Raw genomic sequence first — 24377 nt, forward strand, 5'->3', positions numbered from 1 at the left:
CCCCCCACCCAAAAAAACTCCATTTAATATACAATTTTGTTTGGCTACTGCTAAACAATAATTTATTGTAAACTGGTCAACTAATTTATATAAATTTTTACAAATAAACATAATTTTTCCATCTGAAATGAAATATATCATTTGCTAAGAATATATGCTTTGAAGGGCTTACAAAACCCAACTGAGGCCCACCTCAGAGTGAAGCGAGCAAAAAAAGCATTAACATGCTGGCTGTGAGGCATTTTTTGGAGGCATATGACTTAATTGTTTGAGGCACACGCCTCACAACACTGCCTCAAGGTTTGTGAAGCACGCACTCTTTTCTCAAGGCATATTTACTTTGCTTTAGGTGTGTCCACAAAATATAAAATTCTAATTGTGTCATTTTGATAATAGCATGTTGCCCACTAATAGACTCACTTTCGGAATAGTCTACATGCCCCATCAGCTAATATAATAGCTTTGTTTTTATTTTACAGATTTTTCTTTTGTTCGTTTGCACACTTTAAATTGTACTATTATGAATTATAAAAGTTATTTATGATTTATTATGAGTTTATTTTGCATTTTATTAATTTTTTTGGTTCACAGTGAGACTTATGCCTCAAAACACCTTGAGGCTTGCATGTCGCCTCATGAAAGAAAAATGCATCAATTTCTCGATTACACCTTTATAAATATTGATGTTTTAGCCTGTTAAACAATAATTTTCATTATTCTAAACAGTACAGCTTTCCTTCCATTAGATTAATTATTATTTACCCATGATTATTATTAGCTTCAAATGGTTATGGTTCCCAAAGAGAATCATTATTCGACCATGTGGGCAAATTATTATGTAAATAGAAACACCTCACCCTTTTGCAAACATCTCAGTGACTTACGCAAACATCACAGCTCTGCGAAGATAACCATTTTGTAGTGGCTATAAGATAGCCACTGATAGAGGATGTTAGGTTGCTTAGTATATACATCATTGCAACTATCATTCCCCGTATATTTGGTATCCAGCAGAGGATATGACAGGAAGGCATATGAGACATTCATTCACAAGCCATCTTACCCATAAAGCAAACACAGTCACTAGGTGGTCCATCTGACAAAAGGATGATGCCTTGCTATATGAAGTTATGAACTCTCTAATTAAAATAGGAGTTAAGGACTGATCTAGAACAAACTGAGCTCGAGCAACATCAGCAACCAAAAAAGAGAGATTTAGCCCTTGTTTGACCCCATTTTTAAGGAAAATGTGCTTTGGAATGGTGATTTTTTGGAGAATGTGTGCTTAAAAAATTAAAAATAAAATTGGGTTTATGCGTAAAATTATTTTATGGGAGAATGTACGGTTTGAAAATGAGTTTTGGAAAAATGAAGACCAAACAGGGCCTTAGAGAACCTGCCAACTAGTTGATATTTCTTTTCAATAAATTGGCATCAAACAAATCATATTTTTAACATAAAGATCACCTTCAAAAGTTCTCACATATTTATGACAATATTTTTTTTTTGAAAGGTAATCAAATATTTTTTTAATCAAGCCGTAATACACAGGAAGTATATTAGCAATTCAAATCCGAAAAAAAGGACATAAAATTGGGCAACCCATCTATATGACAATATCCCTCTGCCATTAACACGAGAACTTTCATAGGACAACAATATATATTAATAGCTTAACACTAACAATCTAACCACAACAGATACAAATTCAATAACCTCCACAGAATGATCATAGAGCTTCTGAAATAGATAAGACTAAGAAAAAGGTGAAATAAGGATACCTGCTGCATCTCGGATGGTCTCTTGGGTAACTCCAAGAAGACAACATTCTCTGCTGATGTTAAGTTTAGTCCAGATCCCCCAGCAAGGATGCCAATCAACGCGATTTTAATCTGATAAAAGTTAAATGGGATTTTAACGCCAAGATTTGTATATCTGGATGTTAATATTTTATACCCATACCTTTTAATCTGATAAAAGTTAAATGGGATTTTAATGCCAAGATTTGTATCTCTGGATATTAATATTTTATACCCATACCTTTTCAGCCTGAAAATCTAATTTCACTTTTCTAGAGTATTCAGGCAAGTGAACATGCTAAAAAACGGAATTAATATTCAAATCTTGCAAAAGCTAAAAATAAGCCATGTTATCATGTTAGGATAAGCGTTTAAGAATCTAATTCTTGGTTTCTTATGGCAAAACGCATGCGCTTACTTACGAAATAAGACAGAAAAAAATCGTATAAGCTTAGCCAAACATGCTGCAATTAACAAAGTGAAAAAAAAAAATGGAATATCAAATTTCTTTGAAGAAGGTGAGAACATGTGCAAACCTCTATTGATGACTGGAAAGACTGAATAGCTGACTGCCTGTCGCTACCAACTATACGGCTATCAATACGAACAAACTGTATTCCTTTCTCACATAGAAATTCCTGTGAAGTTGCCGAATGTGTTAAAGGTGCAATTACCACAAAAATTTAAAGATATTAACAGTAGAGAAATGATATGCCATACAAAAGTCCATTTAAGGTTAACTTTCTTTTTGGTTCTCCCTTTTGAAAACTAGAAAAACATGAGCCAATTGTTTATGCATAACCAAAGTAAACCAGCAGCACTCCATTAGTGCACCTTAGTATGATAATCAGGATGGTTTATCATAAAAAAAAGTAGGGACACGTTATTACTGGTGATGTAGAGCATCTCTCATACTACTAATAGGCAGAACAGGCATCATAATCCACACATTACTTGGGAGAAACACAAAAAGAAAGATATGATCGTGAGAAAGAACCAATACGATTTATAACTGTATGATGACCTCTCAAGAAAAAAACTTGGAGAATTATTTTCCAATAAAAGGTTGATATTATTCAAATTTGGAACGAAATAAGTTTTATACTTTTATTCCAACATTCCATCTTAGCCCACCTCAATAGTTTGTATCACGAGTTTTTCACCTTCTACTTTCAAGTACAACAAGTTCCATGGCATCCTATTGGACATGCTAATGATGTACCGAGGCAAAGTGATCGTTTTAATAATATCTACAATAGAGGGTCTTCCTCAAAACTTGCTTGGTGAGGCTAAGTGATTATTTTATTAATGATATGCTTTGTAAATCCCAATGATAATACAGTAAACCTACAATAGAGGGTCTTCATCAAAATTTGCTTGGTCCCCAAAATTTCCTGCAGCCAACCTTCTCCTAACCCAACCCCTCTCTACCTTTCCTACTATTGGTCCCATCTGCATTTGCTTGATTATATCCTTTGGGAACCAGAAAAAGTATAAGCCAATATTTAGCATTACCTCATCTCCTAGATCTAACTTAGTTTATTTTCTATTTCATGATGTTCCAAAATCAATTCTCCTTCTGAAATGATCCGACTTTCTAATGTTCCAATTCCAGGACCAATCTTTTAGAGACTGATAAGCATTTGATCTTTGTTTAACAATTGTACAAGAAGAAACACCAGTATACATTGTGGCACTGGGTAACATATATTATCTAGTCAACCTAGTGCGCTGTTAGACTTAGCCTTACTGAAGTCACATATATCCAACCATTGAGAGAATAGCAAAGATTGACATCCACGTTATATCATCAATTTTCCAGTATTTGAAGTTCTTTATTAGTGACACCATGGGTATAGTGGTCTTATATATGGCACAAAACTTCGGAAATTACAACTGTACATGAGAAGAAAGCGGAAACAGAAGAATATACATAACAAAAAACAAAGTTGGAAACAATATCTTCATCTCAGATTTCTAAGATAGCTAGGAGCAGACAAAAAGGAGGTTAAGATATCCCTTTATCATCTTCCATCTTTTAGAGGCAAAACTGGAATTAAAAAAACAGCTAACAGATACTTGGAAGCCATATGTTGAAACACGCAACAAAAGCTAAATTTGAAGATAAAACTTATCGGTCCTAGATTCCTCGCTTAAAAATAAGATAAAATGTGTTTCTCACCTGTACTCCATCAAGAACTTTATGATGATGAGCAAATATTATCATTTTATGGGATCTGGGACATAATTCCATGTTTTCCTGCTCATCAAACTCTGCTATGATTGGATGTATAGAGAGCCACTCAAGAAACCCAGGAATTTTAGCTATACCAAGTGCTTGATCAGGGACATGCTTTGAAGATTTGTCCTTACCATCATTCTCTGGAAGGACAGATCATATATTTGAATTAACTACCGGAACATGGAAAAAACTGCAAGCTTAAAGATGGTTGTTAACCTGGGTAACCTGTGAAAATACACTTTGATGATACAATGCAGAAATTTTTAATTAGCTCAAAAAAAATTTAGTATATCTTATGTAGCCAGAGAAAATCAATAATTTCCATGAAATTAAATAATATCATTGTTTGCTAGTTTCAGTATTCCATCAGTCTCAGATCTGATCGAGTTTTAAATTCAGGAGCTAATAAGATCAGTATTGCAGTTTCAAGAATCATTTGCCAACCTTTTGAACACTACAGCTCATGGATAGACAATCTGATGAAGAGTTCAAACTTTAAGAAGACGCCATCATGATGGTACAAAGATGGTAATCAAACCCCAAACCCAGTGTGTTGTACAAGTTCACAACTCACAATTTTCAAAAATAACGAGTCTCTACTTGGTTCAGTGTATTATTTTTCTCTGCAATTATATAAAAACCAACTAAATACTCCAACAACCAAGCAACTCAATGCTGCAACAAATAATAACAAAAATAAGCATTCTACCATCTTAATAGTCAACGATTCGAAGCAGGAAATATTGTATTCTGCTTCCTTTGTATAAATGTCGCAAATAGATTTAAATATTGCTTCTCTATAGATGAGGAGAAGAACTTCTAAGCAATGCAGTTAGTGTACAGGGAAACTTGGGGACTTAATAGAAAGCAATCCAATTGAAAAGATTAGTTGAAGGATGAAACTGAAAAACATTAACAGATTATTAAAGTGCGCTTGGTTTGTCATTTTGAGGCCATTTTCAGTTTTCGAAAACACTTAAAACGTGTTTGGTATGTTATTTTCAAAAATGCGATTTTAAAAACAAGGAAAGTTTTATAACATAAAAATCAAAATAACCTTTTAATGTTTTGAGAAAACACTCAAAAATCTCAAAACAAGGAAAATGAGCTTAAAAATTTTCCAAATTAATAATCAATAAAATCACACAAAACTTACTCAAATACATATATCCTTGAAAACACTCAAAAAACTCAAAACAAGAAAAATGAGCTTAAAAATTTTCCAAATTAAAATAATCAATAAAATCACACAAAACTTACTCAAACACAAATACCCCTCTCTCTATCTCTCTCTTCCCATGCTCCTCCAAAGTCCAAAATGTCATAAAACTATTTCTAAAGTTTTGAAACCAAACATGTTTTTTAATTTTTTTTTGTTTTGAGAAACAGTTTTCGGAATGACAAACCAAACACTTTTTTCTGTACCTTAAAATAATCTCTCAAAACAGAAAACAGAAAATGAATTCAAAGTTGAAAACGGAAAACAGAAACGTAAACCAAACGCGCCCTTAAGTGTCCACGCTATTGAACACAAGCACCGTTATCCAGGCATGAAATAGTTCCAAACACGGAATAATATTCAGTCATAAAGCATCTGGGTACCTAGAACTTCATCAGGATGTTCAGTCGGTCCATTTTCATCATCATTGTGTGAGAAAGCATTGTCATTTCCCATTTCTAAAGTTTCCTTTGCTGAACTAATATCAGATTTCCTTAATACCAGTCTTATAATTTGTCGACGCATGGGTGGCAACTGCAGCAAAACTTGCTCCTTTAATCGTCTAATCTGCAGCATGATATCAAAATAATAGCATAAAACATAACATTAGAGAGGAAAATAAAGAGAAACAGAACGCTGAAAAATATGAAATCTACATTGCAATTCCCACTAAACAATAATTGATTGTCCTGTTAGTCAACAAAAATTATGAAATTAATTTAACAGCCACTTCAGTTAGATATGCATTACTATGTCAGAAGATAACTCAACAACATCAGATACGTTTGTTGCATGGATAGACATTATTAGGATTTTGAAGACCCCCCTGAATAAACATTAAACTACAGTACTGGTAGAGCTAAGTTCTGTAATAAAACAACATTCCTAGAAAATTAAAATCGACTAAAACAACTTCTTCGAGAACTACAGTCCATTATTCACTGTGAAGTTATGCTAGACACTCCAGTAGAACATGGATGTGATTTCATAACTAACCTGACATCACTACAATGATAAAGATTTTTAACCATATTAAAAGGTAGCGCATACATTGAATAGTAGTATAGAACAAGCATAGATGGAAGAGTAATAATAAAAACATACCATAACACTTTGCTTCAATAGAACATTTAACTCCTCTAGACGAATCCCCTTCGAGAAATCCTAGAAAGATGAAATAGTAATGCATTTCAAAAGAAACTATCATTGCCTAATAGAATTCAAGAAAGATTTCAACATCAGAAATTTCCTCAAAATGCCAACATTTGCATCGATCAATCGTAAGAACGTTTTTCTTTTGGGGGCGGGGGGCGCTAATGTTGAGCTTTTTTAAAGCAACAACCAAAAATCAGTAATTGGGTGATCAATCATGAGACAAAAGCCAAATTTTTGAGAAAAATCAGGAGGGGAAAACATAATGCAATCTTCTTTTTAATTGGCAGATTCAATTCAATGAAATCAAAAACTGTGAGCCCCTTCACAAAATACTCTGCAGTGAGAAGCAGCCTACAACTTACCTGGAAGACTTTTCCTTGACAACCCCGGATAAATTTGACAGAACAGTAGGATTTTGCAAATTCATATTTGGTGTTCCCTAGCAAACCCGGCCTAGCGTGAACGAATAAGAACTGTCAGGAAATATAAAAAATAAACCATAACTCAGTATGATAAAAGATAAACTGGTACTTACCACAATATATTTACTTGATGAAAAATGTCATAAGGCCTATTATCTCCTAGGAAAGACACAACTGGGATTAGCATGAAATCATATTTAAACATCAATGCAGAAAATCAGGGAAAAATATGAGGAGATTATATCATATAAGAACTCTGTTCATTAGTAGGTATCCATTCACATATAAGACGATTTCAGCTCAACCTTGACAAAGAGGGAGTCCCTGATAGTAGAATAAGATGCTCGACCTTCATAGCAACATCAAGCACAGCATTTAGCTGCCAAATAATGGAAGAGATTTTAGAATAGGCAACCAATATGATTTTTAAATAAAAGTTTCCCATGAAAAGGTAATAAATATAAGGGAACATTCAAATGCAAAGAATACAATTCGCATATCCCGATAACATGTAAGTATTCTACCAAAATTAAGGTACGAACTCCAAGCAATTACCAATAATAAACAGCCACAACCATATTCTTTGGTGGATATCACTCTATTCACCACATCCAGAATAATTTCAGATCACAAAATGGAATCGCACCCATCATAGTGGCTAACATAATGTCAAGTTTGGACTATAGGAGGCGGAAGAGAAGAATTGTTAAAAGTTTTCTTGAAAGTTTTCCCTCACCTGTGGTTCATCTTCCAGATGAAAATAAGAGAACAAAATAAGAAAATAAATGGTTTCCATCAAAAATAATATAATTATCTGAGATTAAAGGTTAAAACTATTGGCTCAACATTATTCTTGAAATTATCCTTCTCCACTTTTCCAATCAAAGAGGGTTAGAATTTCGCTCACAGTGACAATTTAATTTAATTTTTTACTCAATACTTACCCAAATCCTACATCCATTAAGTTGAGATTTTTTTTTTTTTTTTTTGATAAGTAATAAAATAATTTTATTACTTAAAAGAGAATACACGGGGAGTGTACAATCATTTTAAGCCATTAAGGAACAACATGAAATTAGGCAACCCATCTACAGGATTTCTAGCGACAGCATTAAACCAAGAATACAAGGTAAAGTAAAATGTTTCTCTTATCTGCTCTCTTGTCTTTGTTTGGTCTTCAAAGCAACGATTGTTCCTTTCTCTCCACACGCACCATACAATGCAACCCGGGATAAGGTGCCATGCTAATTTGCTATCCTTATCACGAAATTTTCTCCGCCATGCCCGTATCACGTCCTCAATACGACGAGGCATCACCAAATCCATAGATTGAAAACTAAGTATACTGTTCCAAATCCAACGTACACCATCACAATGAATGAACAAATAATCAATCGTCTCCCCATCCTTCTTGCACATATAACACCACTCGGTTGCGTAAAAGCCTTTACGTCGAAGATTATCCACCGTTAAGACCTGTCCTCTCACAACTGTCCACAATAGGAATGCCACCCGAGGAGGCAATTTACACTATCACACCAACTTTCAGGGGAATAAATTATTCACACATCCCATGAGGGAACCAAAGCACAAGCGAACTGAAAAAATGCCATCCTGTGCTGTCCTCTACCTGATGCAATCCCTCTCTCCAACCCGAATTTGTGCCTCATGTAAAAAGGTCATAAACAGCGAATAATCTTCCAATTCACAATCCTGAAGATCCCTCCAAAAAATAATATTCCAGCTATAGCTCCCATTATAAATGTCTAAGAGATCACTCACCATAGCAGTGGACACTGAGACAATGTGATGCAAGGAAGGGAATCTCTCCTTCAGCGGTTGATCTCCGCACCAACAATCATCCCAAAATTTAATCTTATTAGCATTTCCGACCACAAATTTCGGTTTGTCCAAAAAAGTACTCCATCCCCATCGGATATACCTCCACAAATTCACCCCATAAGAACCACGATCCTCAAATGTACACCATCCCCCCTCCGTCACACCATACTTCGCCCTAATTATTTCTCTCCTAAAGCTTTCCCTCTCCACTCCAAATCGCCACAACCACTAGCCTAATAAGGCCTTATTGAATAACACAAGGCTCCTCACCCCAAGACCCCCCATCATCATCGGCAAACAAACAACTCCCCAATTGACCAAATGGAATCTCCTCACCTCTCCCAACCCTGCCCACAAATTCTTTTTGAAGTCTCTCTAATCTCTTTGCCACTGCAATCGGAATGGGGAACAATGACAAAAAGTAAGTAAGGAGATTGGAGAGAGTAGATTTAATGAGAGTAAGTCTACCTCCCTTAAAGTATGTACACCATCAAAACAGGTTGACAGTTTAATGAGTTAACTCTTTACTCCATCGATCAAAAAAAGGTCTAGTTCACCAATCCGACATACCACTTCAGTCTCAGGGTGACAATATTGTTCAAGAACCAGATTTAGATGGGAACCAAACAAAAATCTGTGGTCGGTTCACACTTTTTACATGTAGATCCAGTTAGATTGAGTTGTGCTACAATTCCATTACGGGGAAGGACAATGAGCACATCTCTAATAACTTGAATACCTATACAAAATTAACTATTCTCATTCATATTTTATACAGTATTCATTACTTAATAAATATATAAACCATAATTCTGAAAAATAGGTTCTCTAGAGGTGCTTCCAATCCCAGTTCTTCAAATCTACGCCCAAATGTTTGATTTCTACTAGTTGCAATACACGCAGGCACATGCATTCAAGTAGAAGGTTGACTATATATATCCAGGTTTTACTGAAGATAATTTTTAAATGACAGATATCTAACAACTTAAGCTTTTAAATCAAATGGTTCATCATGGTATCAAAATAACAAACATCATGGTTCAAGTCAGCCACTACCCATTCAAATAAATGGTCCACGTGTTAGACTTTGATGGGAAAGAGTAAATACCGCCTACACATAAGGGGGCATGGTCAAGAAAATACATGAGATCTTATCCAACAGCTTAAGTTTTTGAATCAAGTGATCCAACATATTCATGTGATGAACTATGTTCGATCACAAAATGAGAAAATTCCAGTACCTCATCTCGTTCTGATGATTTTTTTGTACAACGTAGATTATGCGATTCGTCAACTATTAGGGTAACCCATTCTTGCTCCAAAATGGACATCCGTAAACGACGAAGCATCGAATAAGAGATAACCACGACTCTGGGACATTTCATCAAATGTGCAGGGTTATCTTGATGACAAAAAACTGAAAGGAGAAAAGTGAAGCATCAAAAGTTCGAGCTAAAAATTCATGAAAGCTAAAATGAACTAGCAAGTATATAAATTAGCTTGACTATAAACATATTATGAAGAATAAAAATTACTGATATGTGATGCTTGGCAATATTTATCTATGTGGCGAAGCTAGGGAGCTTAGAGATGTTAAAACTAAAGATGAGTGATTCAAGTCTTGCCCAGATCTCACCCATTGTCCCAGAGCAACCAATGTAAAACTAAAGGTTTCGATAACACACATGCAACAGTTCTTTCTTGTTAATAAACATTGTTGATACTTTCTTGTTATTGGAAAACATACGTGTTTCGGAATATCTGCGTCCCAATTATCATACGTCCATTGACCCCATCCAAGCTGAACTATTAAAAGAAAAAGGAAAGGAACAGAAAAGGACAAAGAATGAAAAGAGGTACAAGAAAGACAAATATCACTAACTGATCCTTCCCTCAAAAATCGAGTCAGGAAATAATGAACTGAGCATTAACAAAAAAAAAAAAATGCTTCAGCAGTTACTACCTTATCAATTATCATATGATATGCAGAAGTATGAAAGCAAAGTTCTATAAAGTGCCGTTCATAACAAAAAAATAAATAAATAAATAAATAATTACTCTAACATAAATAAAAAATAATGATTAACAGACAGCAGTTTCACTAAGCCCACACCACTCCCACTTTTAATTTTTTTAGGAAAAAAGGAGAAGGCAAATGACTTTTAAATATCCATACCAAGATGGATATCAGAAGGCACAATATTTGGATACCAACGTTCCAATTCTTCTGCCCATGAATACCTCAAAATTGCTGGGCAAACAATCAGTATGGAACCTTCGTTCAGGAAACACCCAGCAATTGCAATAGCCTGTGAAACAATTAAGCATTGTATTGAGAAATTGTTGTGAAACATTTGTACACAGTGCAAAGACGAGTCAAATCATGCTGTATGAATTTGATAACCTTTGAAAGAAAGGAGAAAAATAAGGGACAAACAAACACTCACAAACACAGAGAGAGAAACAGTATGTGTATGCTCTACATGCAGGCTAGAATGTATCCTAATATTTACTTTGCATGATAGCAAAATACAGGAGAGAATTAATTACAGAATGTTCTGCTCCTTGGGTATATAGATTCCTTGCATATCGTAGTGAAATTAACAGTTAAGCATGTAGCTCATGTGAGAGGAATTAATTTACCACCAAATCCAGTAGTTATACATGATCACTGGTGATGAAGCTGTCTATTATCCATCTAAGAAGCTTTCAATGTTATGCAGTTAAGAGAAGTAACCTAAAGCTTGGGAAGAAGCCTCAGGAAGATAAAAATGGCATCCAGCCATAGAACGCATTATAGTGGCCCAAAAGAATGTAATATTTAGGATGCATGCACATTTCCTTTCCAGAAACGCTGATAGAAAACATATAAAAATGAGGAATTTCCAGAAACAAGTTGGAAGCAGAATATATATGGTGTAATTTTTCATCCCCAACTTGTACTGGCTACGAGTCAAATACTGGCCAATCCCTAGGGAGGATCTTTACGACGCTCTTTGAGAAAATTCTAAAGAATACTTGCAATTCCTTCTTACAGATCAACTAATTTTTTGGATTCTTCTAAAATTCTTCGAAGGACCCATTGTTCAATGACATGAAGGGCTAGAATCACCCACCATTTGTTACCGGTTTGAACTCTAGAATATCCTCTGTTGAATATAATTTACATAACAAAGAGTGTGCTATTCTAACTACTTTTCTTCAGGATTTCACTATTCTCCAATAAATATTGCTGGTTAATCACATTATGAAATTAATACGTAATTCGAATAAGATTGCGCTTCTCAATTTTTTTATTTATATGATTATGTTATTTCCTACATCTATTTTTATGTTTTCCATGTCCAAACTATTTCTTGCAATTATCCATAGAACCAACCACTGAATTTCTCAGCAATATTGCTACCGCATCCTAACGCTATTGCATCTCTCTGGAATCAAGTCACTATAGAGAGAGAGAAAAAAAAATACTACTTGTTTGATAATGCCCCCACAAGATTTCCTTTTTCTTGATTCTTCACTACTCATCATATGTATTTCTTATTTATAATTGCAAAACATACATAAATGAGAACAATAAGAAATGAAAAACTATGAAACCAACATGACGCTACAAATAATGTTCAGGTTTCTACAGGTGTCAATGCTGCGACAGTTTGATTATTACCTGGAGGGTCTTCCCAAGCCCCATTTCATCTGCAATTAGACACCGACCACCCCTTCGTAGTGCAAAACGAACACCTTCAAGTTGAAAAGGAAAAAGAGCATCCAGCAATGATTTTGGAAGCTCTGCTATCAATTCATCAACTTTTTCATCAGGTAGATGTTCTGGCCTGCATGGTATCCATTTCCCCGCAATGAAAGAATGTGAAAGCCTCTGAACAACATTCAATGTTCCCCACGGTATCTCTTCACATTCAACACATTTAGAACTTTTTAAAGACCGTAAAACCAACTCATAATCCTGAAGTTTGTAAACGCAAGCCGTTCCCCCACCAGTATTTTGGGTGTAGTGTGAAGGCACAGCCTAAAAAGCAATACAAATATTTAAAAATAAAAAATAGAGGGGGGGGGGGGGGGGGGGGGGGGGGGGGTGAGAGTGATCAAACAGCTATATGAAGACACCACACTACAACAAATAATACCCTTCTGAAAAGGAAAAGACGAAAGAACCAATTTTGTTAATTGCTTTCAACCTTCAAGAGTGAATGTGATACAAAATACTTAGGTTTGCATTTGTAGCAGTAAATGGGACTCGGCAACCGAAACTCATACAGATTAGCCCCATTTCACAAAAAAATTACACTAAAAATTTAGTAAATAAACACTGTAGAGAGCGAAGTTATTCAAATAATGTCTTACACTTGAGATATAATCTGCAAGTTTCTCAAAGCAGACAACTTCTCCAGGATACGTAAAACCCTCTACCGGGACCGGTGTGATCGAGAAAGAATCCGGTGAACAAATTTCAAGCCGAGCCCGGAACTTCTCCGGTGGAAGGTCGGGCTTAGGAATGGCCCCGACAGTATTTACAATCAAGGGATGTTTGGATGCGGTAAAATTGGTGGGTTCGGGCAAAATTTTACGACACTTGAAGAGCTCCCAATTACGATTATTGGATTCAGATAGGATGGCCTTGCGCTTGGCCAATGCGGAGAGCCGGTTTGCCTCCGCTCGTTTTCTTTGTTCCTCTGTGATTTGCTCTTCATCTTGCACTGTTCGTTCCATTTGTGGGGTGGGTTGAAAGTTGAAACAGGAGTGATTTGAAATGGACGTCGAGAGGGAGGGGAAGAAGGGGGAAATTGATTAGAAGTCGCACGTGCCGTGCACGTGATTGGGTTATTGAGCTCCCTAGGCCCAGTAACATTATTTGGAGGAAGACTGTTTACTTTGGGCTCACTCATGGAAAGGGTGGTCAAGGTGGGAACATACGAAATGAATAATCTTTGTATGTATGAACCACGATGTTTCCAAACTTCCACTGAAACTAGTTGGGTGAACTTGCAACGCACGTTAGTTGAATAATTTGAAAGAAAATCATTTATAAATCTTAAAGATATTCATAAATTGATTGGAATTGACTTACTTTTCAACTCTTTTCTTTCATATATCATGTTAATGGATTATTCGATCTGTTTAAAGTTATAAAAAACCAATCCAAGGAAAAGAGGATGCAATATGATAGACCAAAACACAGCACATAAAAATAATTTATAAATAAAGCACTAAAATCAGATCCTGTAAAGCAGCATATGATAAAAGAAACAAAACAGGCGTATTCACTTGGGTATATCAGGATCTTCCATCTCATCTCCACCATTGTTACCACTTTTATCTCCTTGATACTTCACTACTTGAAGTTTATCATTATGCTTTTTCGTCCATTCCTCCATTCTTTCCTTCCAGACAACGATAACATACCCATACACAGCTAAATCTTTCTTAGGAACCATCAGGCGTGGTGGAACTACCGCATCAGTAGTTAAATTAACCTTCTATTCAATCCTAACAAATTAATTAGGGAACTGCTTTAATAAATCTCAAAGAAATTACCAATCATGAAGGAATCAGAAAATGGCATAGGATGGATTCGCTTTCCCCAACCCATGAATGGTGGAATAATGAGAGCATGCTTGTCAGCTGAAATCGTTTCATCAAAATGCAAATTTTCATCAAAAAAATTTAACACGTAAAATAATGTTAACCTTGAATAAATATCATTGATGAGTCCTCCATCAAATTTTCAACTCATGAAATAACAATAATGTGTTCAAAACAAAATAAAAAATAGTTAAGCCTCAATCTATCTCTTGACCATAAGTAAGGATAGGAATTTTAGAGCTAATGACTATCGTTCTCTCATTGACATTGTAATCAAAGCATTGTAAGCCCGATCTCTCATTGCCATTGTAATCAAAGCATTATAATCACAAGTAAAAAATCATATGATCCAAATTCTCACCTTAATAAAAAAAAACTCCCGAAAGATTTTATTTCTATCAATTAATTACAATACTTTATATAGCGAAAACCCTAGGAAAATTCGAACAAATTAAAAAATAATAAAATGTATTATTTAAAAAAAAAAGATAATGACTAAAATTGATAATCCTAATCTTAATGATTATCCTCCAACAAACGGAATTCAAATCTAACTTAAATGGATCAAAATATAACCAAAACAAAATTTACCAAAAAAGGAAACAACGCATAAATGAATGCCTAAACGAAGGAATTAGCCCGATCCTAAATTTTCTCCAAAAACCAGGAAGTTGAGAAGCAAGGCATAGAGAAGAAGAAATGAGAGCTACAAGTTTTAAAGTTAAAGTGTAGAGGAAGTTTCAGTAGGGTGGGAGGAATTTTGGAGATGTGCAAAGACCAGATGTCTCCACACTGCGCGGAGCTACCGCGTCTCTGCTGAGCGGGGAGCAGTCTTTCTCCGCACAGCGCTCTAGCGTAGTTATTCTCCTGTAGGCTATAACGCTAACACTGCAACTACTCGAATATGTAATTTTAATGAATTATTGGAAAGGTTTCTTTTGAATTTCTTTTTAAAGAAACGCGATTAAATGCAAAATTCATTAAAAAAAAAAATCATACATCTTGAGTAATCAAAATTTGCTTAACCGTTTGGCTTCCATTTGAGCATTCGTGCTCTGTAATGTTTTACATCTACGACGTCCAAAATTTTGTCCAAATGCTTAGTATATCCAACACTATAACATAATTGAAATATCATTTTGTTGAATGAAAAATTAAGAAAGAAAGAAAAACAGAAATAGATAATTTCTGCACAAACAAATTCACCATAATCATTCAAACTTGCAATTCATTTAATCCGCACTGCAATCTATGCGCAGCGCGGAGTCTCGCGAAAAAATATCTACCGACCAATGCAATCCGTGTTCAAACCCGACTAAATTAAATTTTTCAGATTCGATTGATTCTATCTGAATAGATAGAAAGAAAGAAAGTGCGTAACTTACATAAGAGTAACTGATGAACCCAAAACAATATTATGTGCAATTAAGCCCTCTTCTGCAAATTAGAATTCAAACAGATTTCAATTATTTGGATTTTTGGAAAGAAGGGAAAAAGATGAAGAAGAAGAGTAGTGCAAGAGTGGTAGGTTGAGTGGAAGAATTGACAAAGGGCAAATGGGTACTCCCCCACGCTTCCTTCCAATGGGCTTTTCAGCTAATGAAATGAGAGCAAAAAACTAAATAAATAAACAAATAAATAGCAAAGAACGATACACATTTGTAACACATGTCCTAGCACTTCTTTTGCTCTTTTATATATGTTAGGATTAGGATATAATGAGCATAGAGCCTAAAAATCATGCTTATGTTTAACATTCATTACAATGAGTTTTTCAGAAAAATGAGTTTTGGAATACTGATGTTTTAGAGAATGTATAATTAAAAAGTAGGGAAAATATTGAGTTTACGTGCAAAAATATTTTATTGTGTGAATATATTGTCAAAAAGAGAGAAAAAATTGAGTTAATGGATCAAACCGTTTGAACACCATTGCCTACAAAATATATTTTTCTCTTTCTTATTTTTAAACATACATTTTTCAATAAAATAATTTTTCGGGTAAACCAATAACTTTTCAAAATCTTTTAATCGCACATTCTCCCAAAAATCATAATTTAAAAATACATTTTCTCCCAACATCACATTAAAATGGATCCCAAATATGAGAATAATTATTAGTCGTAAGAAGCATGTTCTGTTAGATAACACTTGTTTTTGAGGCATTTGTTTCGCAACAATTAGCCTATGTTTGATCTACATTATTTATTTATTTTTCGAATTCATTTTTAATTGCACGTTCTCCCGATAAAACCTATAACTAATGGCCATTATTTTGAACAATAATGATGTTGTGAATAATTAGTTTTTCAAAAATGTGTGATTAAACAATAAGAAAAAAATTGAGTTTACGTATAAAATATTTTATAATGTAAAGGTGGCTGAAAATGAGTACGAGAGTTTAAAGAGTTTTATTTTAAATGGAGAGAAACATGGGCAAAATTATTTTATACATAAACCTAAAACTTCGCCCTACATTTTAATCATACATTCTCCAACAAATCACTATTATAAAATCGATTTTGCCAAAAAATGAGGCTAAAATGAACCCCTATTATTCTCATGATTCGTAGTGTTGGTATCATGAAAATGATCGGTGTATTTTTCAGTGATGAAAAAAAAAAGCCTAACTAGGGGCAAACTTTTGTTCTGAAAAATGCAACGAGTTAGAAATAATTTGTTATCATTTTAGCATTTGTTTAATAAGTGGTTTAAAAGTGGAATAGTAATAAAAATAATAGTGAGTTTCACAATATGTGTGAATAATGATGAATGGTAATTATGAATTTGTAGTTAAATTTAATATTTGACTTCAAACTATAAAGACATTATAATGAAACTCAAACAAGTGCGAAACTATAACAAATGAATTCTGTTTGTATAACAATTTATAAATAGTTCATAAACTGTGTTAAAGTAAAATATAAATTTAAATCACACTTCCATATATTGTTGGACATGATCCGGTTCGATTCAATTCTAAAGATAATCAAATCAAACTTGAAATTTCGGGTATTTAGTAAGAAAAACCATCGTGACAAATTTAATTATGAAATTGAACGAGTTCGGTTTGGTTCCTGGGCTCCATACAATAATTATATTTGTGTAATATTTACAAACAATGCTACATTAGTTCAACTAATGATTATGTTCAATTTTAGCTTTTAAAAAAATAACGTAGTCCAATTTTATGTATCTTTTGCGTCTCTTTTATTGGGTTCTTAATAGACTTTATTGTTAAAATTACAAGAAGATAAAGATAGGAGCTTACAATAATGAAGAGATGTGTAGCCGAGTTTTTAATTTGAATTTTCCAAAACTATAGTTAACCAAACATAATTTTTCTATTTCTAATTCTCAACTCAAGCCTAACTTAATCAAATTGACATAAATTTTGCTCAAATCAATTATTTTACCGTAGTGCTATTTTCTATATTTATTTATCTTAAATAAGTTAAATTTATTTTATTTTTTAAAAATAAATTTGCTAACTAATTAATTTAGCATAAACCTCAAATATAATTTTCTCATTTCTAATTTATAGCCGAAGCCCAACTTAGTTAAATTGATCTAAGTTTTACTCAAATTTATTATTCTATCATAGTACTGTTTCTATAGTTTTGGAGAATACGAATTGAACGCTTGGCTATGGATCTCTTCATTATTATGAACTCGCTATTTTCATCTTTTTGTGATTTTAACAATCGAATATATGAAGAAATCAACAAAGAGATGCGCAAAAGATATATAGGATTGGACTACGTTATTTTTCAAAAGCTAATATTGAACATATCATTAGTTAAATTAATGTAACGTTATTGTAAATATTACACAAATATAATTATTGTATGGAGCCCAGGAACCAAACCGAACTCGTTCAATTTCATAATTAAATTTGTCACGATGGTTTTTCTTACTAAATACCCGAAATTTCAAGTTTGATTTGATTATCTTTAGAATTGAATCGAACCAGATCATGTCCAACAATATATGGAAGTGTGATTTAAATTTATATTTTACTTTAATAAAGTTTATAAAATAAATGGAGAAAATTTATTGGTGAGTTTTTTTTTTTTTTTTTGCAAAATTATTTCTCTCTAAATTCATTTTCACAATTACACAATCACATTCCATACTTTTCTAATCACAAATTCTTTTACTTTTTAATCACAAATTCTTTAAAAAATTATTCTTCGTTTGAAAAAATCTCTCTCAAGCAAACTCATATATTTTCATCCAATGTAAAGAATATTATGGCCAACAGCCACTTTGTGTGATATAGTAGAGAAAAAATAAAGAAATGCACAAGTTAAAGACATATTTTTGAGTTCTCTTCTTTGAAAAAATACCGTCACCAGGTGCAATAGTTCTCACATTGAAATTGAATCACCTTAAATCGTATGTTATTTTATGTTAGTTCATGTTGTGCGTCCCAACAAACTCCTTTTCCTATGCACAGAAAGAAGTGGAATCCAATTGTATTATTTAAGTGCTTATTTCTTACCAAAAATCCTACTTCTACAATTTGTAGGTCACCGGATTATTCAAATAAGTCAGGTTTTCCGTGGTTTTCCCTCATTAACCCTCCTCCTTTTGACCATCCTAGATGAGAAGAAAGAGACCGACTTCATCGACTTCCTGTTATCAAATGCAAATTGTTCTTCTATACTCTTTGACATATTTCCCGGCATGCACTCAAAGGAATTAGGAATATTAGAACAAGGAATCAGAATGTGCAGTTCACAAGCATCTAATGAAAGTTCATTCTTTCTTCTGGTTACACCTTTTTTGTTGGCAAGGAATCGACAGTTCTTTCATTCACATTAACACACAATTTTTATTTGTAAAGTCCCCCTTTTACTGTTCATAAGAAGCCCAGAATTTCTCCTTTTCATGGCTTCCATCACCATAATATTCTCCGTGATATTTTCCCGAGATTATAAATAAAAGAGTCGATTAAAAGGTTGTTGATCATGAGGCCAACGAACCCTCATTATTACTTGGACGATGGCGAATTTGCAACTGCAATTGCTGCTTCTGCTCATGCCATACATTCCCTTGAAGAAGCCAGCACCAAACAGTACCTCAGAAATATAAATAACAGAAAAGAAGAGCTCTTTAGGCCACCTCAACCAGGTACGTCTCTTCGACTCATTTTCTCGTGATAAGGGCATTTTCGTTATGTTGGATTGGACAATAATATCAATATGTTAAGAGGGTTCCACATATATATTGAAGATATTTGATATACTTTGAAGGTTCCATATGGAGTTCATCTCGACAAGATACTAGGACTACATCCTTCAGGCGACCTCCTCCTCCCGTTGTAGAAAACCAAAGACAAAGGGGAACTTCAAGGGGGCGTCGAAATGTAGAGACTAAAGAAGATGTTTGGGAAAGATCTCAATTGGAAAAGATTCACAAAAGGTACAATCTTATCAGGGGCGAAACAGACTAGACTAAAATTCTTTTATGCTGGGCGCCTGGGCCCATATGTAAAAAATAAAATTTTTCACATAAATTTTTTTTCCCCTATGAAGTTATCTTTTTTACAAGTAAAACCTGGCTGCTGCAACCGTCACACTATGAAATACTATCAAGCAGTGTATACCAAATATGACGGTTATTCTTACAAATTAATTGTAAGTTTCAGATACCAGAAGATGCGATCGAACATCCTTGCTTGGGAGAACGAGAAGAAACTGAGAGCGAGGCAGCAAATGGAAAGAAACAAGGTTAATTGATTTTCACTTTTTTTTCTTCCACTACATATGGATATTGGACAAATTATTTGCTTATAAGTAAAAATTCATTGAAAATGCATGCAGAATGAACTGGAACTGAGAAAGTCAAGAAACTCGAAACATTACCAAAACAAGCTAGCAAGGATTGATCATATTTCTACTGGAGCAAAAGCACAATTGGAGGAGAAAAGAAAATATGAAGATTCAATAGTGAAAGAAAAAGCAAGAAAAATGAAATCAACTGGAAAGGCTCCTATCAGCTGGTGCTGTTTCTAATGCCAATGAGAGGCCTCATTATATTGTGTAAAAATAAAATAAAATAAAATCATAATTTAATTATATCATGTAGAGATGTACTTATTTGAAGACCCCTTTTTCTCCCCTGTGATAAACTAGGGGTGATCGAAGTTTAGTTTGGGAGGTTTGCTTCATATTTTCAACTCAAATCACTTCATGCGATTTATAATTTTTTCAAACCAACCAAACCATTTTATTTTTCGAATTATACCAAACCGAATCGCAGTTTGGTTCGATTTTAATCTCGATTTACCTAATATATTTAAAACAAATTAAGATACAAATTTAAACGAGAGTTAATAATGTTAAATTACATCCATATTTCTCATGAAATTCGTGAATAAATTATTTTCAAAATTGGTTGCTAAAAGATGTTAATAGAACGAATACATCTTTCTTTTCTTATCTACATTTTCTTGTTTGCCTTTCATATTGTTACATAGCGGTTTGTAAAGATAAAGTCACATTCTACTATTATAATTTGGTTAAAACTCCTTTCGTCTAGCCAGTTAAATGAAAAATAAAGACTGAACATGATATATTTGATATACAAAGAATGATAGAGTTCAGACTTATTGGGAATTAACGAATTTTATTCCCTAATTACTTTTAAAAAGTGGAAGGTAAACAAACTAATTAGAGAACTTTAACATTTTCACAGAATCAATACGCCATGTCATTCGTTCTTTTCAAACCACGAACAAGTTCATTAATGATCTAGGCACACAAACAATTATTTTTCTATTTAAATCACAATTCAGAAGTGTATAATAAGTTCAAAAACAACAAACAAAAGAAAGAACAATGGAAAAATAGTTTGAATGAAAATATGAGATATACCAAAAGAGAAGAGAGATGGAGGCGATTCAAGTAGAAATCAGTAGACTAACAGGTAAAAGGTGACTGGGGATTTACAATTGGGAAACACATTTCATTCAACAGAGGCAGGCAAGTGTCAAATGTTTGAGAAATGAGAGTTCATGTTAGGACTTCTAAAATTTTGGGCTTGATATGCTGCCACAATTTTGTTAAATTATGATTTGAAATGTCGAAGATATATGTGTTTCTCATTTTATATGATTTGGGAATGATTTTAGTTTAATTTAGATATCGGGTCAGGACGTGTGTTTTAGACATGTAAAACCATGGCTAATAATGAGGAACCTAATTTACTTTACATGATTATTTCAATGAGATGGTTGTAATTTGTATTGCTAAATTGGTATTTTTCTTCTTCTTCTTCTTCTTCTTCTTTTTTTTTTTTTTTTTTTTTTTTTTTTGGGAAGAAAAAAAAAAAAAAAAAAATATTTGTTTGACCTGCCGATGTGGGTAGGTGGGTAACATAATTTTTGCCCACCGTGAACAGGGAATAAATTTTAGCATAATGAAATGACATGCTGCAAAATTCCAATGCCGTTACTTTGAATTCTTGTCAAAAAATGCATTTTGAATAGTGTATTGATGGTAAATATACGGTTAAAAAATAAAGAAAAGATATGAATTTATATATAATATTATTTTATTGAAAAATGTGTTATTGAAGTAGGATCATATCACTATCGAATAATGTATTTTGATGAAAAATGATGCTCAAACAAGGGCTCAATATTTAAATTAAAAGAGAGAAAAAATAAAATAAAAGACATCTGCATCTCTTCACTCAATACCCACTCCAAAACTAGAGATTATAAAATTGCCCACCCAACCACCATTACCACCCAACCCAATTGTCGTAGCCATCACTATCTTCTATTATTCCTTCGTGATTTTCTTTAAGATGCCTATAAAAACAGTGCTAGATCCTCCCCTTCCCCCTTTTGCCAATGGAATTAGAATCACAGAAATTGTGAATTTGATAAAAATGGTTGTCTTGAAAGCATTTTGCTTGTGGATTGTTATACGAGAATATATTTCAATTTAAAATCACCGTAAGTGTACGGTTGGTTAACAAGCCTCCGTTTGGCCCCATTTTCTAGAAATGAAAAAAGGTGGCATTGTGTTTTTTTGAAAAATGAGTGGTTGAAATAGAAGAAAAAGTTTTCGATTTAAGTGTAATATTATTTTATAAAAGATTGTGTAGTTGAAAATAGAAGGGAGAAAAATGAATGAAATGAAATTTAATGGGGACCAAGTAATAAAGTGAACGTCAGTCCAAATATCATCCCATTGAGATTGATTTAGTTCAATTTTTAATACTGTGACCTTAAAAGAAACAAGAATAACACGATATTTTGTTGTAATAAAATTATAAATAAAATAAATTACGTATGCAATTATGAATAAATTAACTAAACTAAATGTAAACTATGCTTAATGCAAACTGATGTATGTAATGAATGACAAACGTACTAGGATCACGAATTTTCATGCAATAATTCTTTTTAACATTAGTTTTACACTTTGACAATACAATTAAATTTTGAGGAATCAACATTCCTATTTTACAATCTCTCTCGATTAATGTTCAACATATTCTCATAAATGACCTGACTATATCTCTATGATGAATGTGAACATAAAATAATGCATGAATTTTTACGGAACACTTAAAGATTCACATAAGACATAGCAGCCTATCTCTATCCCTTATCTGACCCTATAATTATTTATGTCATATTGAACATATTTTTCTTTTTTCGAATGCATAAAATAGGCTACTACATTCACACAATTGCTGTGCATAATAATCATGGAGAAAAAAATTTCATATAAACCATTCAATATCTAAAACGGGTTTTTAATATCAAACATGTAAAACTCAAGATTAAAAATTCATATTACACGGTTCATTGTGCTCTAACATAAATAAATCTAGCCTAACATGTTGGAAAGAAGAAAACAACAAGAATATTGAAGAAACGACATCACCAATTTAAATTTTGGAATGAATCTTCGTGTCTTAGGGTAGATCTTCATTTCTTTTGCCCCCTTCTACGCTCCATAACCTATATGGATTGTTGGAATGCGTAATAAACACTTAGGGATGGCCCTAGAGCTTTAAAAGGCGCCACAAGATTTGTTTCCATAAGGGCATACAATCGTATAGGAACTAACACTATGCAACCACATAGTGTTGCTGAACTTTCAACATTTGCATTTTAGTCTTCGAACTCCGTTTTCTTTTTTTGACATCTTTTCTCATTTCTTCTTCTTCCAATACTTCATGTCTTCACTAAAATGTTCCTTGACTCTTTCACATCTTCGTGTTTGCTTTTGGGTCATCTTTCGACTATTTGCAATTTGATCTCTGAACTTTTATTTTCTTCTATTTTGGTCATTTTTGCTTGTTCTCCTTATTTCCGCCACACTTATCAATGTTGTCCTACATAACATAATTTACATGGAATTAAGCCATTTTGTCATATTTATAAACAATTATTCATGTTTTATTACCAAAATAAGTATGTAAAAGGCACTTATCAAATTTTCTAAGCTTAAACTAATGTTTGTCCTCAAACGAAATTGTAGCCTTAACTCCATGCAAAACAAGGTTATACAAAATTGTGGCCTTAACACAATGAATGGCTTTAGTAGTGCGAAATCAAATCAACTGCCACCTATTATATGCATAACTCGACATATGTGTGTTTAAACTCATGTAAACATATCAAGCTCATGATTAGTTCAACTACCGACCTATAGTGGTCAAGTATTTCCCTTCTTTGCTTGAGAGATACACACCCCAAACTTATTCTTTTCACTCAATTTTTTCAAGGTATGTTCTATGGTTGAAGTATAGTTTAGTCTAATCATTACCCTCTCTTAGTTTGAATAGATCTTACCATTACAAATTCATGCTTCAACAACTAGAGATTCTCCTATTTTTGATTACTTCAACATTTTAGACTACACTAAGTTACTTGTCTCGCATTAAAAGTATAGTTCTATCAAGCCAAAGGTCTTGGTATTTAATCAATGTAATTGTGTCTTTCTTTAGGTACTCTCTCTCTCTCTCTCTCTCCCCTTTCTTTTTTATTATTATTATTATCCACTCATTTGCTTTCTATGTAATCCACGTATCGAGTTTTAGGTTGATGACTCCCAAGTTAATTGACTT

The 24377-nt window shown here is 33.4% G+C and overlaps 2 protein-coding genes across 3 annotated transcripts in view; one reads left to right on the forward strand and one right to left on the reverse strand.

Annotated features, from left to right (window-relative positions):
* The window catches only part of LOC111383428 (SWI/SNF-related matrix-associated actin-dependent regulator of chromatin subfamily A-like protein 1), an 18116-nt gene extending 4654 nt beyond the window's left edge, over positions 1 to 13462 (reverse strand). For both annotated transcript variants that reach the window (XR_002700741.1, XM_023007536.1), the window contains exons 1-12: positions 13042 to 13462; positions 12347 to 12706; positions 10856 to 10988; positions 9921 to 10096; positions 7143 to 7216; positions 6951 to 6986; positions 6778 to 6868; positions 6365 to 6424; positions 5644 to 5827; positions 3982 to 4181; positions 2336 to 2437; positions 1782 to 1892 (exon numbers count right to left, since the gene is read on the reverse strand). Coding sequence is in view for 1 of the 2 variants with exons in the window: in XM_023007536.1 (XP_022863304.1) it covers positions 1782 to 1892; positions 2336 to 2437; positions 3982 to 4181; positions 5644 to 5827; positions 6365 to 6424; positions 6778 to 6868; positions 6951 to 6986; positions 7143 to 7216; positions 9921 to 10096; positions 10856 to 10988; positions 12347 to 12706; positions 13042 to 13407 (1893 nt within the window). In the remaining variant the exon portion in view is untranslated. The remainder of the gene's footprint in view (positions 1 to 1781; positions 1893 to 2335; positions 2438 to 3981; positions 4182 to 5643; positions 5828 to 6364; positions 6425 to 6777; positions 6869 to 6950; positions 6987 to 7142; positions 7217 to 9920; positions 10097 to 10855; positions 10989 to 12346; positions 12707 to 13041) is intronic.
* A 5359-nt stretch (positions 13463 to 18821) lies between these two features.
* Positions 18822 to 20436, forward strand: LOC111383429 (remorin-like). The gene is made up of 4 exons (XM_023007538.1): positions 18822 to 19415; positions 19538 to 19706; positions 19933 to 20014; positions 20108 to 20436. Exons 1-4 carry the CDS (start codon positions 19253 to 19255, stop codon positions 20297 to 20299), a joined length of 606 nt encoding a protein of 201 aa, XP_022863306.1. The 5' UTR covers positions 18822 to 19252; the 3' UTR covers positions 20300 to 20436.
* The last annotated feature ends 3941 nt before the right edge of the window (positions 20437 to 24377 follow it).

Source organism: Olea europaea, unplaced genomic scaffold (genome assembly GCF_002742605.1).
Source record: "Olea europaea var. sylvestris unplaced genomic scaffold, O_europaea_v1 scaffold2689, whole genome shotgun sequence".
Lineage (NCBI taxonomy): Eukaryota > Viridiplantae > Streptophyta > Magnoliopsida > Lamiales > Oleaceae > Olea > Olea europaea.

Bases quoted from the DNA above. Each gene is read 5' to 3' on its own strand.
- LOC111383429 (XM_023007538.1), top strand. From the start codon at position 19,253: ATGAGGCCAACGAACCCTCATTATTACTTGGACGATGGCGAATTTGCA. The intron at 19,707-19,932 runs GTACAATCTTAT...TGTAAGTTTCAG, and splicing joins TTGGAAAAGATTCACAAAAG to ATACCAGAAGATGCGATCGA. The intron at 20,015-20,107 runs GTTAATTGATTT...AAATGCATGCAG, and splicing joins AGCAAATGGAAAGAAACAAG to AATGAACTGGAACTGAGAAA.